Raw genomic sequence first — 18,240 nt, forward strand, 5'->3', positions numbered from 1 at the left:
GATTCAAAGGCATTGCAGTAACATGTTGAGAGTTATTAAAGCAACAAACTGCGTGATTTTTATGAGCACAAGCTACATGATAAATATTTGCAGCATCTGGGGCACATAAGCGAGTAGTTGGATGAACTTAAGATACAGTTTGTTGCAAGTCAGTGTAAGCATATCTCAAAAGTATTTATGTAGATCCGGTCACTGCCCTATGGTAGGTGAACTGAATTAAAATCTGATTTATGGGTAGCTGTTTCCAAATTAAGTCATTTATGAGATTATCTTGAGGTATGTAGCCTTTGTTTTTGATTTACACATCAACACACACTGAATACATCTTTTTAAAAAGTGCAGTACAGATGATTTATTGGTTAAAAATCAGCTTTCCTGTAGCTCAAATAGTAGAGCATGGCGCTAGCAACGCCAAGGTCATGGGTTCGATTCCCAGGGAAAGCAAGAGCTGATAAAATGTAAAAACTGTAACTTGAATGCAATGTAAGTCAAAGCGTCTGCTAAATGCATAAATGTAAAAATGAACAAAAATGAAAAAAAAAAACCTTTCTTTGCCTTATAATAATGATCCATAATTTGAGCTATTGAGTTTCACATTCATTTTTGCATTGTTTTATCACATCTGTAAATAGAGAAGGTCTGTGGGTGGGAGGGGAGTTATTATTTCTGACAGCTTGTAGCCATAACTAATGAGAAACATCAATAATGCATTATTCAAAAATGCAACCATCTGTGCACCCATGCGTTGTTAAAAGAAATAAACAGAGAAGAGTTTACTCTTTTTGGACTGTTTTTCAAGTCACAACAACTCAGACAATTTAAAGGATTTAAGGATGGCCTGGAGATGCTCAACGGATAAGATACATATCTGGCAAACGTCATGTTGAATGTCAGCAGCTCCTAACAATGTTCCTCTGAAAGTAACCTGCATGTATACGCCTCAACAGCTAAAGGGCCAAATATTCCATACAACACCTTTTTTCAAGGTTTTTAAACAATTTCCAGGGTAAAGATTTATAATATTATAAGACAAACTTTTTTTGCGAAAAAGCACAAAATGGCAAGAGTTGAAACTTTCAAGTAGCATTGTCTATACACTAGTCAAGTCAAATTTATTTGCATAGCACCTTTAAAAATAAACATTGTATCAAAGCAGCTTTATTTGAATTGTTTAATGCTTTAACATTGAGCAGTTTTAGTAAAGGGTGATATGATGAAGTTTGTTGATGATATAGATGATAGGTGAATTAAAAAAGTAAGAATTGCAAGATATAAACTCGTAATTCTGAGAAAAAGGCAGATCTCGCTAATTAAGGACTTTATGAATCATAATTCTGAGTTTATAACTCGCAATTGTGAGTTTATATCATGCAGTTCTGAGAAAAAAAGTCAGAATTGTGAGATAAAAAGTCGCAATAACCTTTTATTTTTTTATTCAGTGGTGGAAACGGGCTCCCGTAAGTATCTGAGAGTATTAAGCTGCTAAAAAATACTTTTAAATATGAATCCTGCATATCTCTGTGTGAATGAATGGCGCGCACACACACGGTTTCGCTTACTACAGACATAACTGAAGTGAGCATGATGCTTGCCGTGTTTTCAGCATCTGTCGCCTCACTAAATGAGAACGTGAACACATGAACATCATCTCCAGAGCTGCTCTGAGTCACTTTATAAGCATTTGACTGTTTCATTTCAGAAAAACTGTCATCATGTCATATACAGACGAACAAATTTCTTCACGACAACCCGTCAAAAAAGTCTGGTTAAACTTGAAGAAATGATGACAGAAATATATTATTTTTGTACAGTAGAATGTACGTCTTAACCAACGGCATTCCAAAAAAAAGCTAAAGTTAAAAGAGGTCCACTCCCATATTCATGCTTGCATAGTCAAAGTGTCTAATTCTAATGTTTGGTAATATTTCTATCCAAAATTGTGATTCTTCAATTTCTAAAAAAATTAAATTGAAAAAAAAAAAAAAAAAAAAAAAAAAAAATCACCCAGCCCTACACACAAGAGGATATTCTACAATAAAAGCATAATGCACGTTTCAGAAATCGAAACTAACTCCCCAGATAAATTATTATTTTCAACCCTTCAAAAAACAGCTGGATTTGAAATCAGGATCTGACTGTGGCTCATGCATATACAGCTCTATTACAACGCTTGCCGTCTCAAGTATTAAAACACACAACATGCTGTAAAGGAGGGCGTGGATACAGTGCAAGGAAGTTAGCCAATCACAGCAGGGGGCGTTTACTTCCGTTTCTGTAAGAGTAAACAAATTTGAGTGTTTTTCAAAAAGAGTGAAAATGAAGATGAAAAAGGTTCATTTTTACAAACACTGGACCTTTTTGGTGCAAAAAATTTTTTTATTTGAGAATGCCATGTGTAAGGTATTATTCATTATCCACTGATTTCTTTAATAAAGGAATATTCCAGTGTCCTTGTATGAATCTTTTGAATTTCAGCACAGATACTGTACAGATGGAGCTTACCGAGACATGTACATCTCTGTATTTGTGTGTGAATGCCTCTTGAAGGTTTTCTCTCGTAAAATCGCTCAGCTGTTTTTCTGATTGAGAGCTTACCATCAAACACAATGTCATTTTGTCCCACTTTTTTAATTTTCTGCCATAAATGTTTCTATGGCAACTAAAAGCCTCTCTGGTAGAACCCCAGATTTAGTTTTGCAGCTACAGCATCAAGGTCTTTTTTTTCCCCTGTTTGGTGCTTCATGCAAATAAATCATCCACAATTTTAAAGCCTTGCACCGAGATGAATTCGGTCCAATAACTGTGAAGTACATCAGCACACTGTCAATGAGGCACTGCTGCATGTTCTTAAAGCCTTTTGGCCATTTTATAACTTCCTCTGCACAAACAGTCCTTGGTCTCACCATGTTTCCACCACCTACTTAAGAACGTGGACTGGAAAAAATGCATACAGCACAAGGAAGTGCTCTGTAGGTTCAGTAATCCACATTTATTCAAAAATACTGGAATTGGTTGCTTGATCAATTATAAAGCTATAAATTATTTGATGACATTTGGTTTGATTTCAGAAACAGTTATTTTCCAGCTATTCGATGTAAATCCACAGGGAACAAAAACACGTGGAAGGACATGATAGGGAGTAAATTATTATTTTTGGAAACTTGACTTCCTCTCGATTGTCATTCTTAATTGCTCACTGGTTTGCGACCCTGTGCAGTGGCATATAAAGGTCATATAAATCACTCAAGCAAACCGCTCGTCAATCTATCAGAACATCCTCACCTTCCAAGTTCATGCCGGCCTGAAGACACTTGCGAAAGCGGCATGCAGGGCAGTTTTTCCTTCTTATCTTGTCGATGGTACAATCGTTCCTTCCTGCGCAGAGATAGTTGTGCTGCCCTGGAAGAAATACAGGTATTACTCACAGGTTTATGGTCAAACTTGTTAAACGATTTAAAGTTACAATATGACGTTTTTGAGTACAGCCAAGACAGAGATGCAATTACAGTAAAGTCATGTACTACCGTGTTAGTAGACTGTATTTATTCCACTGTAGGATCAGCAAGAAAACTCTTTTAAGGGTAAAAGGTAAATGTAAAACTAACAAAAGCTGACTTGAGCCTGATTTACTGGTCTTTTCAAAGTAGTAAGTCTTGCATCACATCTCTCTAAAATCCAACGTTGATATTAGGAAAATATGAATATGTAACACGATTAATAAAAAGCTTGTTTTGATTTTTTTTTTATCTTTGGGGAAAAACAATGTTCTTTTGGTTAATAATGTGAAATCCAGTGGATACGTTAAAAGTAATAATCTACTAATTCTTATTCATTTCAAAGACTAGAAAGGATGGTAAAAAGAAAATGACAAAAATGTGTGTGTAGGTGGTTCATGAGGACACTGCCTGTGTGTGTCCCCGTGATTCAAAAAAGGGGTAGGGTTTAGGTGTACGTTTGGTGCAGGGTGATAGAAAATACAGTTTTGTACAATATAACCATTGCGCCTATGGAGAGTTCCTGAAAAACACCAATAAAAACACGTGTGTTATGTAATCATTTTATTTTTGGGTGAACTATCCCTATAAAAAGTCATTCCATCTCCATGCAGTACATATCACGCCAGCTAAACTATCAAATCTTTATTCATTCCTAGTCGAGGCAATCCAAAACTTCAAAAAGCTTCGAAAAAGCCCTTCAAGCCAGAAATGTTTGGAATTAGTACAGAATGGTAAGCCAAAACAGATGAATAATCAAACGCCACCTCAACCAGTCGACTGCCAAACACTCAGCCAAAGACCTTTGAGGATTTCTCCATTTGGTGTGGAGAACATGCCATCCAACAGTCCGTCGAGACCCAACTCGCAGAATTGTCCATTTTGCATTCAATACCCAAATACAGTATTCAGTGCAGCTAAAAGCAGTTTTCTTTGTCCTGTTTTTCAGTTACCAAAAACATTGCCAGGAGGTTGCGTTTGACAATCTACTAAAAAGCTAGTTCTAATTGTTATTTTTACTTTTTATTTAATAATATTAATGCATGGCTACCACTACCTTCAAATATCAGGAGTGACTTCTGAATTCACTTGCAGTGAGAACAGCATACTTTACAGTACATGAGAATACTGTCAATCAGCTACTTCCTGTCTGAAGCTGCTTTGACGGAGTCCTGGAATTGGATTATACCTCAATTAACCTGACTTTATTTTACTTTACATTCTTCGCTAACGTAGCTGGCTCCCTTACAAACAGAGCTCTGAAATCCATTTCTGTCTGCCTTTCAACTATATTGATTTTTCTGTGCTGAAGCAAAGTCAAGGAAAAGTTCACACAAGACAATTTATCCTTCTCTTCATCCCACAGGGCAGTCGTGGCCTAATGGTTAGAGAGTTAGACTCGTAATCCAAAGGTTGTGGGTTCGAGTCTCGGGCCGGCAGGGATTGTAGGTGGGGGGAGTGAATGTCCAGCGCTCTCTCCACCCTCAATACCACGACTGAGGTGCCCCCAAGTGCTCCCCGGGCGCCGCAGCATAAATGGCTGCCCACTGCTCCGGGTGTGTGTTCACGGTGTGTGTGTGTTCACTGCTGTGTGTGTGCACGTTGGATGGGTTAAATGCAGAGCACAAATTCCGAGTATGGGTCACCATACTTGGCAGTATGTCACTTCACTCACCGCTCCAAGCCATTTCTCTTCATTAAAGGTTCGAATAAAACAATAACGTCACACTCAAACATGTTTTGCAGGCTTGAAGGACTCGTGACTCATGTGATTTCCCATTAGTCACGGTAAAGACAAGTCAACAAAACCCATCAATACCAACGCAGTCATACAGCAACTCAGAGGGACTAACTGTGGCGCAAGCAAAATCAAGCAAAGTGCAAATATGATGATTATCAGAATGCAAACTAGTGCAGTTACCATGCTTGCCTTGTGGAGAGGGTCAGAAATTAAATTGGGGTGAAAAATGGCACCGGAAGTGACAAAAAAATAAACTACATATGTAAATTATTGGTAACTTGGGGACCAGTTCTCACTATTAACTAGTTGCTTATTTGCATGCATATTACTGGCAGTTTATTAGTACTTATAAAGTACATATTAATGCCTTATTCTGCATAACTAAAGTGTGACCAAAATATTTACTTAATCAGAGGCGAGTGCTGTTATGATTGCTATTATATGTGTATTTACTTGAATTTGATGCTGAATTTGATCAATAATGGCCATAATTGTTCGTACTGAGACTTTAAATAAATTGATGAAATTGTTTAACATGATTGGAGAAAATATTACTATATTATTATTATTATGTTATTACAAATATATTGATTTTATATAGGTTTAACTTAAATTTAAAATTTAAATAAATACAAATTTATAAAGAAATATGGTCAAATAAAAATAAATGCCCCTTAAAATCAAGACCAGCTGGCGAAACTGCCCCTTAATGAGTGTCTGTGGGTGATTTCTTTTCCTGCTCTAATGATACAGCTTCATTGAATCTGTGTTACTGCTATGAATTATTACTAAAGAAAAAAGCATTTGAACACAGGTGCATTGTGGGGCGACTGAAACTGGAAGCAAAAGCATTATTGAAGGTGAATTTATTTACCATCTGTGTTTTGTCGTGCTCTCCATCCTTCACCATTGCCAGAACAACCGAAGAAATCAGGGAAGAAAAACAAAAATAACAGATATAAATGTTTCAAGTGTTGAAAACACCGCTTAGTTCATGCTGATACAAAATGTGAAGCTGGTAAACAGAAGCTATTCATTTCAGTTCGGCTGCAACTATGAATTTTAAAATATGCAAAATAACACTTTAATTTAGGGACCAATTCTCACTATTAACTAGATATTTATTAGTATGCATATTACTAGCATGTAGGCTGTTAACTATTAGTACTCTGAATACCCATATTTTAGATCCCTTAATCCAACCCCATACTAAAACTTAACAACTACCTTACTATTAATAAGCAGAAAATTAGTAATTTATCGAGGCAAAAGTCATACTTAATAGCTGATCCCCAAACTAAACCGTGACCAAATCCTCTATACAGGACACATTCATATCTGTTATTTTTGCATAAAGCAGACATATCCTTTCCCTCTCCCCTGCAAATCAAGGCTTCTTGCCACAAAAACAGCCGTTTTACAAGCCCTCACTCTGACCTTTAAACAGTGCACAAACCAGGCACACAACTAGTCTCTCCACATTCAACGCTAATATACTGTGCAATGCAACAAATCATATATGATGTTTAAAATCAGAAATATAAACCCAGTGATTTGTCATTTTTAGCCAACTAGATTTACATAGACAAGACAACTTTTGTTTGCGTGTCACTATTGCGTCACTTCTAAAAATGTGCTACTGTACCTTTAAGACAACTATATGCAAATTACCTTTGTTATGATTGGCTATAATCTTTAACTTGTTCTTTCATTCATAGAGGCAACCCGAGTAGTTAAATACTGAATGTTCGCGGATATAAAAATGAGCTTAGTCATATGAATCATTACGCAAATTACTTCGGCATATAACTAATGAAACTTAAATTAGAGAATACCTTAGGGTTTATTTCCAACAAAATGTTTCCTTTTATCATGGATATGGACATTTTAACTACTACCAATCTGTACCAACAGAAAGGTACCTTTTTATTTAAGCAGGATTGTTATTTAATACATTTTCTTGGCACTTTAGTGCAGCAGTCCACTGATTTTGCTTCTAAAGTATTCAACTTCAGTTAAAAGACTGATTGAATCAAAATCAGTCAGCTCCAAAATGAATCACAACATCATAAACTTTGATTTGAAGCAAACAAATAAATAATAAAAGACTGTTTGCTTCTTTTATGAAGCGATTAACTATGCATGCCATAAAGCACTGCTTTGATTAAGACGATTAAATAACAGTACAACATGAAACTATTGACTTGGGATCACTGAATTATGATTAAAAACAATGGCAAAATATTTAGAATGAAATTTGTGGATTATGGGTAGTTCTTCACAGGGACTGGCTATTAGCCATAGTTTCCTATGAATGCAATTGCTCTGTCCTGTCTTGTGTTCATGGCTCAGTCTGCTCTGAAAGCTTTATACATCATCTAATTTGTGTGGCGAAAATGAATTGGATGTTTACTTTTCGAATGTCACAGAAAATGGATATGGAGGAATAATATATATTTTTTAATAATAATAAAAAAATTAATTCTGAATTAATTTTTATTACCTTTATCATTTATGTATTATTTTATAATACATTGTGACGACAAGTTTATCGTAAACCAGTTGCACTAAAGGTCTCTACTCAGGCTCGCGATGCTTTCTGGAAATGCTGACAGTTGATGTTAAAGTTGGCTTTATTCGCAAGTTTAGGGACCATCTATAAAAAGTTAAATACAACATTCGTATACACGAACTCCAATAGCGCTTGAAGAGAATGACTTACAGTCACAAAAAAACACCATAAAGTATTCATCCATGAGTCAATAGCAATAGCAATATACCTATATGACATAAAAATCTAATGTGTATAACAATGTTTTGTGTAAGTTTAGAGATGGTCCCTAAACTTGAGAATATCAAACGTCCAACGTCAAGCCAACATTATGCCAGCATTTCCAAAAAGCATTGTGAGCCTGAGTAGACCATAGAGACCTTTGCTGCAAGTGGTTTATGATAAACGTATTGATCCCAATGCATTTGGGAGTCTTTTCTCTGTGATTACAAAATGAACACAAGCCTTAGAACCCCCCCATCGAGTGCGTGTAGGCGTCATCAACCTAAAATCTCACCGACGGCATTGATGTTTCCGGGCTTGATGATGAAACAAGGATAAGTTCAATTCAATAAGCTAAATTCAGTTGCTATAAAATAATTTGATATAATGTGAATATCTTGGATTATTGATTTCTTTTTAATTTGTGCAGGTTTAGTCCTCCATATACGGATGGTAGAGACATGTCAAATGAGTGGATATTGTAGCTATGCAGTATACAGTATGTACTATGCAGGTGGGCTCTGTTTCAGTATTCGGATGGAGCATGTCACACCTCTGCAGGAGACCACACTTTGACAATGTGTTTTTCGGTGACTAATTAAGGCAAACCTGATGATCTGTCTGCTAAGGTTTCAGAAAACTGTGATTGATGGAGTAGATCAAACAATATTCCATCAGTATACTGATTAAAGTCACACTCTGCAAGCGCTGGTGTGAAAAAAAACAAAAATGGGGTGAAGACCTCAATGTTGAACAAATGAGATTCAAAGTACCATTTAAACAAAGCTGTATGTCTTGGAAAAGAAACAAGTCAAAAATATTTCAGTCCATGCACTAAGTCACTGATTTGTGACACTGACTATATGAAACATATTACACTAAAGGTCAGATGATCATGCTTTGACTGAAGCATGAAATGCCTTTGGGAACATTCTCAAATCATGCTGAATAACATGGATCAGCATTGCTTCATCAGTGCTTATGATGGCAGTTTCTGCTGCCTTTATAGCAAAGGGGGGGTTGATTCAGCTTGTATTCAAATTATTACAATAATGCAATTTGTAACGAAAAAACTAAACCGAACTAGAAACACGCAAAACTGAAGCATTTGTAATAATATTCCCCCGACCTTTAGACCCCCTGCTACTCGTGCTTTTAAACACAAGGAGGAAATGGATACTTACTATGACATATTGAGTTATTTACATAATGATCATAATAATAAATCCAACCATCGGGGATAACAGAAATAATAACAGAACGATATATAAGTTAATATGATTAAATCACGTCAATATAGCCATTTTAAGATTATTGGCTGATTATCTGAATTATTCATTTCAGTGTACATTTTCTGTTATTAAATATTGCATGAAATAAATGACTTTTTTAATTTTTCATGAATGCTTTTTTTGAATTTCATTTAATTTCAGCAATTTTCTTTGAAACAACTAAAATGACTAGTAGATTTCCTGCCTGTTGAAATGGGAGGTTGAGGCAATATATATCGAGTAACATAGTTAAGGGCTCATCTGTAAATTTTTAGAGACTTTCCAAAAATAAAATCACACTTTTAATGACCTAACAGACATGGACTAAAGTCAAAAACTCAGTTCTGGGTGGCAACCAGCCTTTCATCTGCCATCAAATGCTATTCAAAATCTATTTGACTGGACAACCTTGACAGTATATGCAATTCCTTTGTTGTTCACTGCCTAATAAAATGAGATTCAAAGCATTTATCAGCCACTTTACACTGAGTCAGCCCTACTGTCAAATCAGCAACTTGAATCCTGCAGGCTTACCCTCCACGGCTCTTTTGAAGAAAACCTTGCAGCTGCCACAAGTGAGCACCCCATAATGACATCCAGAGGCCTCATCGGAGCACACCAGGCAGATCTTATGGGTGTTTCCACCGGGCTTGACTGATCCTGACGGACTGGAGCTGCTCACTTCAGGCCTAGAACACAGAAATCAAAAGGAAATTAAGACATTTCAAATTAAATGAAATATAAATACATAACTTGTATACAATCGCACACATTTAAAATCCTGATGTCCCAACAGAGCATTTAAATGAGCAAACATTTACACGACACCATTTTCAACTAAAAAATTAAATATTTTTCATGCATTTTGGGTGTTTTATGGGCCTGAAAACAAACATTTGAAAACAAAATAGGTATAATCTCAGCGTAAATTACAAAAACATTAAAAAAAAAGTAACATCGCCAACTACTGGTCAGGCGTGAATAGTACAGCTTTTTTGTTGATCCGTGTCAACGGGGGCTGTTTCTACAATGTTGTCGTCTGTAATTAGTCCCCACCTCCACTTGGACCTGCTCCACTTTCACTCAGTTAACTGAAGCTGTAAACGGTACACAATGGCATGTAACAATACTGGATAAATGGTTATTGGTGAGTGAATCCATGAGTTAATTTATTCAAATTATGAATGTATCATAGCCAATAATGCGGGCAAACTGTGCTCCTTATATAATCACTTATCACTAGTTTTTTTTACACTTTGCTTGTTATAATGAGAGAATTCACACACATGTACAACTAAGTACTGAACAAAACGACAGCGTTTTGAGCGGTGAGGGTATTTGGACTAATTAAAGATTTGCTATTGCATTAAAAAAAATCTACAGATTGGCTAAATTGCGCAACGCTGAAAAACCCGCTGTTAGGGCTGTAAAAATAATTCCATATCAATATTTATTGCAATAACAGTGACATGATTTTTAAACTCATTTCTGATATTTCAAATAGATTTTCCAAATGGCTTTTGACAGTTTGACATTGTTGAATAAACATGAGCACTGAACATTGCAAAATCAAAATGCGGCGTGGGTGTTTTTATATCATTTTATCTTTTGTCTGTCTTCAGAACAGTTTCGATGGAATCTTCCTTTTATCTGATAAAGCCGTGTTCATGAGCGCAGCACTGCTTTGTGTACAGCCGTTACCAGGGAAAACACTGTTTCTGCTGTTCCAAAAGCGCCACCTGCTGGCAGAGAATAAATATACATTTTCAATAAGGCCCTCCAGCAACATGTATTTGTTGTCGCTCACTCTTTTTTCTGTTTTCTGCAGCAACTCTAAACACTTTTCATTTTCTTTATCCTGACTGAAGCACTTTTGTTTCAATCTATGAGAATAATCAGGCTGTTATAGTTTTATAGTTTAAGGCGAGTCTGAGAGTCTTACATTTAGGCCTATTTAAAGGTGATTTTACATTTCTTGTTTGTAAGAAGGCTAAATACAAATAAAAAGGTGAACATTCATTTATTCGTACCATTTTTATTTCTAAAATATTATAAAAGTTTATAGGAGGTGGTTTCATAAACTTGGCAAATTCATTTTTTCAGTAGGTACAGATATCCGTTGTGGCACTTTTGGAAGTTTTTTGATATATCGGAATTATATTGTATCGACCGAAATATATATAGAAACATATCGTGATATGAATTTTGGCCATATCGTCCAGCCCTACATGCTGTAATAGAAACCAATGACAAAAAGTCCCAGCATGCAGGTTGCCGGAATTGGTTACACCACACCACAGTTGTAAGGAAAAAATGCCCAACAATAGTGTTTGCCTGATAAATTAGCACATGGTTTGTCTTCAAGCACTTGTTTACAGACATACATCTAAACAACATTACAAACTTGATTTTCACCACATGGGTTTTCTAAAATCTGCTCAGATTTAAAAATACATGTAGAGTAATCCAGCCTTTAGTGTTCAGCATGACGCCATCTGAGGTTAACACTACTAATTAGCTGGCAGGAGATGCTCACGACAGCTAATAATCATAGTGCCATGAAGTCGCTGGTCATCAACAACTGCTGGAGTGATTTTGCTCTCCCGGTACAGCTTCATTTGCTGGTTTACCTCTTTGATGATCTGCTTTTTAGCATTACAAATCCCTGACACCTTCTCATGTAACCAGAACCGTCTCGCAGGTTAGCCAACATACCACACGCTGCCATATTTAGCTCCCATCTGCATGAACACATTAAGCCATTTGTCAGCTGATTGACAGGCTATTCAGAGCAGAGAAATACTCTGTTACAAATGAGTAATACCTTCCCACCCATGTAAAGAACTTCACCGATTGCAATAAGGGTTTCAGGTTTCAGAATACTGTAATACCAGGCCCCACGTTTAGCTCTCATGAATGCTTATATTCTCAAGCCCAACAAGCCTGACCTAAAGTTAGGTCTGTGGTTCGACGAGAAGCGTCACTAGAAAGATGACACCAAGGTAGGCTGGACATTTGATGTCAGCCGAAATCACTTACTCTGGGACTGCAATTCAGGTAAAATGAGTATTAGGATAAGCAATCATTTCCTTTATGATTTTGTAAGAAATCATACCTTGCCAAAGGCTACATGTTTTGCTGAAACACTGGTAACACATAAACAGTGCTTAAGGGAGTGTGCAGTTATATTTTTTCTTCATTTAGACTTGCTCCTTTAACCTCAAAAAGGTGTGCGTTTGTTTTACTACTTTATTGTTCGATCGTTTCCTTTAAACCTTTTTCTTTGGCTAGGAATCGATATATGCAAAGTGCCCTAATGAATCTTAAATAGTCAAAATTGTCTCTCCGAAACTGTAGCTTTAACTGTTCAAAGTAAAAATGCGCAGTGGTTAATCGACTTTATTTTCCGTTATACATTAATATTCATAAATCCCATAATTCATTAACGGTATTAAAACATTTTTTGAATTGCAAAATAATTCATTAGTTTTACTGCAGCTTACACACTAACAGAAACAAAATTATATTCAAATTAACCAGAAGAGGAGCAGTTTTCAAAACGTAGTATTATGAAAACAGCACTAGTATAACTGCCACTTTATGTACAGTACTAATATCATTTGCTCATGTTTTAAACAAAGTTATGTCAGCAGTCATTTCTAATAATAAACAAGGCACAACACAAACATCAACTGATGCTAGACTTATTATTAGAAAATCTGATATTTTGGTTTGCACATATTAAAGTTTCAAATAAAAACAGAAGATCATTTGCAAATGAGAAACAATACAATTCGCTATCAATGTAGTGAGCATGCTATAAAATTATGTCATCATGATTTAATATCTTACTTTCTTAACGAGTTAAAATTTGGATTATTCTGTACACATGTAAATTGTATTAATAATCTTTGAGTTAACTGTAAAGACTTAATTTAACAGCAGAATACATCACATTCAGTATAAGAAACAGCTGACTGAATTGTGTTGTGATACTTAAGCAGGTCTGCGATTAAAGTGTCCTGTCAACCCAAGTTAGCATCTCATGTGTTTGCACCAGATCTGTCATTAACATATTTTTCCATGGTGATATTGTGATGCCGCACAATCAAGAAATGATTCTAATACTGAGAGGCATAATGAAACGCAGCCAAACCGAGGTTGTACCTGCAGGGTTTGTTGTTTTTCCCCCCGTAGGATTTTTGGGATGTTGATTTGAGCTCCGTCCAGCAGGTGGTGCGTGACTGTCTGTCTGTCCTCTTGACATACTTCCTTCAACTCTCAGCTTGCACAACAGTCCTTTGAGAATCTGAGATCTTCCCAGCGCAAACACACACAGCTCCACATCATGAGAATGCAGATCAATGACATCAGCAATTAGCTGCCACCTACTTGTTTGCAGGCCGAGCAGAAAAGTGAAATGATCATAACCCGGGCCTGTGCTAACTAAACACTTCGAAACTTTAACTATGAAGTGTTTTGGCAGCAATGACGATGAAAAAAATGCAATTTCATTTGTGCCTCCACAAAGCACTTCCCAGACTGAAACGCATCATTGTGTTCGAATAGTAAGTCTTTGAGGGCTGAACGTAGCACTGGGCGCTATAGCAGTTTGTGTGTTTCCTTTCATAGGAACTGTATGGGCATTTTTGGCATTGTAGACTCCCTTTAGTCATTTTTCACTAGTTCATTTAATTAGCTGTTGAAATCATGCATTGATTTATACACTATATTAAATAATATTAACATTTGTGACCTTGGACCACAAAACTAGTCTTAAGTCGCTGTGGTATATTTGTAGCCAATAGCCAAAAATACATTGTATGGGTCAAAATTATACATTTTTATTTTATGCCAAAAATCATTAGGATATTAAGTAAAGATCATGTTCCATGAAGATATTTTGTAAATTTCTTACCATAAATATATCAAAACTTGAACAACTTAAAAGGTGATTTTCTCAATATTTTTGCACCCTCAGATTCCAGATTTTCATATAGTTGTATCTCGGCCATCATATCAAACCATACATCAATGGAAAGATTTATTCATTCAGTTTTCAGATGATGTATAAAGACACTTAAGACCTGGTTTTGTGGTCCAGGGTCACATTTTTATATATTTTCTGCTGGATTTGGAATGGTATACAAAAACTCGCCTGCTAACACGTATGATATGAGATACAACTCATTTCAAGTAAGCTGTACTATTTACTTCAACATACCTATTGGTGTTCATTTACGTTTATTTTTTTATAAGCAGTAATAAACAAGAACAGATGCTCTATTGACCCAAACTGTCATCCCACATTAAAAAGAATCAAAACCACGTGTATTGCTTGAATTTGGTAAAACAGACAGAATTTGAAGGCTGATACTCAGGATATCCAAAGTAACAAAAGACAAAGCTTATTGTGATTATTGGATGGGAGGCGCACTACAAATAATATTTAGCTCACGCATCAACAGGAAACAGGCCAGACTACACTGACCTAAGAATTTAATGTCATTTAAAATCAATATCGGTTCATCAAACTGAAGATTGTACTGTCAATCCATGCATATGCCCAGCTATTTTCACACCTGTCACAATTATTAATTTGTTATCTAAACTGAAAATTAAATCAGTCAAGTTTTTCTTTGTAAAGTACTTATCTATGGTACACCTGAACCTACATGTAATCCCCATTTTCTATACAAGGCCATTTTCCCTTCTCTTTTACTATTGATTTTTGGGAGACGTTCCTCACAGCAAGACATTAAAAAACTACTCTTCTCCCAGAGACATGCACACACACTCTTTGGTGACACATCCTGAGATTCCTCAAGAGGAATTTTTAAAACATTTCTCGCAAGCTAAACATGTACCAAAACTACCAAATGAATCTTTGGGAAACTGGACCTGACATGTGGCATACAGTTGGTACGCTCCTCTCAAACTCAATTCTCTGAAATATCAGACACAAGTAAGAGCCATGTGTTTAATAAATTATAATTACATTAGCCTTTTGCCTGAGGCAAAGTGTCTGATCCAAACAGTGCCTTAAACAACTTTATAATGTGCAAAAACAATTTAGCTAAATCAATATCGGAACATTTCACAGCTATTAGAACCAAAACTGCAATTTTATAAAACCTTAACAATATATATATACACATATATATATATATATATATATATAATTTGTTGTTTTTTTTATCTTCAGCAAGTGGATAATTGGTAAATAAAATATGCTAATGTTACATGTGAATTTTTGGTCATGTGGAGGGGCTGTTATCGCTGAGACTTGTCGTCCGACAGGAAAGGCTAGTTTCAAAACAGTCACGTTGGTACACAAAATTCCTGATACGTCCCATTAATCACAGCTCTTATTGCTGTAAAGATGCAGTTCATGTATTTCGCATTTGCAAGTGAAAATGACTGCGTGGGAACGTGGAATATTACTGGGGTGACATCTGACACCTCAATCAAAACTCATGAATTAATGTAGTACAATTAGAATAAAAAACTTTTTTTTCAGTATCTTGAACACTGTGCTTTTAAAGCAGCATGTCACTTTTTTTTAACTTTTAAAAACACAGTTTGACTCTTGAGACCCCGACTTCTCCAATTACCTGCACAGTGTAGTCGTCGAAGGCTTTTTAAGACCTTGTTTTTAATCCCCGTATAAATAAATAACAGCATATTTATTTTAGGGTTGGGTGCTGACATAATTTGTTGGGGTTAGGTATGTTGATGAGCAGAATAAATTATTAAAACTAATTGCATTATTCTCAAATATAATTCAAAAGAATGATTGTAAAAGTATTGAATTAATTAATTAATAGAAGTAGCTTCAGAAAAACAAATTATTAAAAAAATTATTATATAAACTTTTAAGGCAACAGTGTAGGCATAACATTGTTTTCAGAGGCTGCATCTGTGGCATTCAGGTATATTTACGTTCTGTTCAGAGGCGACGTGTGTGCATTTATTACATTGTAATAAGTATTGCATAAATAGTGCTAGGAAATCGAGTTAGATTTTCACCTAAATTGGATCAGACCATGTTAAGACAATGCTGGGAAAAAGTTATTCAAATATTTTTGATAGACCAAACTGTTCATATATATTTCATGAATAAATTTGACAACGAGTCTGCCAAAGTGGAAGGTAGGCTATAACTCCTCTCATTACAAACCTGACCTGAGGGTACATGCGGTACATGCGTTTCGGCATAGCGCCAACTACTGCTCAGGAGTCATTTTTGCTCATAACTTCTAAACATGGCCAAAAATCATGAGATTGGTCTGTTATGGTGCGTTCACACCGGACGCGACTTGCGCGAATAAATCGCGCTATTCGCGCGTAGTTGGACGCGTGAACATTTTGGGTTTACTCGCTTCATTCGCGCGTGAAATTCACTGCACAACAGACGCGAATTCGCGTCATGGGCGGGGCTTCTGCCAGGGGGCACAATGACTGCCACAGAGAGCATATGTATAGAATTTGGCAAATAAAATCAGCCCTTTATGTGCTATGGAAACACTGGACGCGTGTATTTCAGCTGAGAATGTAGTTGTTTAAAACTCAAATCTGCGGTTTATTTATAAAAACAGCCCCTATTTGAAAATGTGCTTCGCCGATTTCGGAGCCGTGAGCTCCAGGCGATCACCGGGCGCTCGTGCTCATGTATCCCGAAGAGAGGAGCATAACCTCGGCTAGTCCTTCTGACATTTGCCGCTGGCTCTGATGTCTCTGTAGTGGATAAACATAAGATATAATTTGTTTTGGGTAAATCTAACGGGTAATCTTTGGTCTATAGTACAGCTCCGGATACAGCTACGATGATTTAGTCCTCTATTGTTGTTTTGATTTCTGCCTCACTCGTAATCACGTCACTACTAGAGCAAGCTCCTGATTGGTTATCTCGGCGCGAATATCCGCCAAAGTTCAGATTTTTGAACTTGCGCGATTCGCGGGAATCGCGCGTTCTGCGCGTCAAACGCTCAATTCGCGCCGCGTCATTCGCGCGAATCGCGCTGCAGGATGTCTATTCGCGTCTTTGCATTGACTTAACATGTAAATCACTCGCGCTTAACGCTTCATTCGCGTCTGGTGTGAACGCACCATTAGGATCGATGTGGCATCAAGTGATACCCAGTTTTTCCATGTCGGCTATATTTTATGAACACTTAGATGTACATAAATTTGATGCTTGTGGATTCGGCAGCATGCCCTAAAGAAACCTATGAAGTGCTGGGTACAACTGTATTATTGTCCGATGGCAATACCACATGCATTTTGACAGTCTGTCATTTTGTCAAATGCATCAAAAGTAAATTAAAGTAAAAAAAATAATAATAATTTAGCAAATATTCCCTCGTAGTGGAAAAGATCATTTCTGTCATTGCTGTGTGAACTGAATATCACACAAAATCCCAGAAAATATAGACATATCTAGACAAAATATATAGACAACATGGGTCACACTTTATTTTAGGTGGCCTTAACTACAAAGTACTTACATCAAAAAATAAGTACAATGTACTGCAAAACACTTCTGCTGCTATTGAGGTGGGATACGGGTAAGGTTAGGAACAGGTTTGGTGGTATGGGTAGGTTAAGGTGTAAGGGATAAGTCAACAGTGTAATTATAAATGTAATTACAGATGTAACTACATATAGGTATTTTTATGGACAATGCAAAAACATGTATGTGCACAAGTGCATTGTACCAAATGATTAATTTAAAATGTAAGTACATAGTAGTTAAGGCCACCTAATATAAAGTGGGACCACAACATATACATGTTGTATTGTGAAACATAAATGTTGGAAGTCTTCAAAAAATGAACTTTGCCTCTAAAAGTTGGCATCAGTGCTCATTAACAGAAATGTAGAGACCGGAGTACAATGTTCACTGGAGTCTAGCCAATGTCACATACATATCACATGTGTTGGGACTGATAGAGGGCAGGG

General features: G+C 36.3%; 1 protein-coding gene across 2 annotated transcripts in view; it reads right to left on the minus strand.

The window, feature by feature from the left end:
• LOC306862550 (glucocorticoid receptor-like) overlaps window positions 1–18,240 on the minus strand; it is a 67,915-nt gene that overhangs the window by 18,420 nt on the left and 31,255 nt on the right. For both annotated transcript variants that reach the window (XM_079405411.1, XM_079405412.1), the window contains 3 exons: window positions 9,814–9,968; window positions 6,110–6,136; window positions 3,283–3,399 (listed from right to left, as the gene is read on the minus strand). In XM_079405411.1, the coding sequence (XP_079261537.1) occupies window positions 3,283–3,399; window positions 6,110–6,136; window positions 9,814–9,968 (299 nt within the window). The remainder of the gene's footprint in view (window positions 1–3,282; window positions 3,400–6,109; window positions 6,137–9,813; window positions 9,969–18,240) is intronic.

This window comes from Barbus barbus, assembly GCF_936440315.1.
Source record: "Barbus barbus genome assembly, chromosome: 43".
NCBI lineage: Eukaryota > Metazoa > Chordata > Actinopteri > Cypriniformes > Cyprinidae > Barbus > Barbus barbus.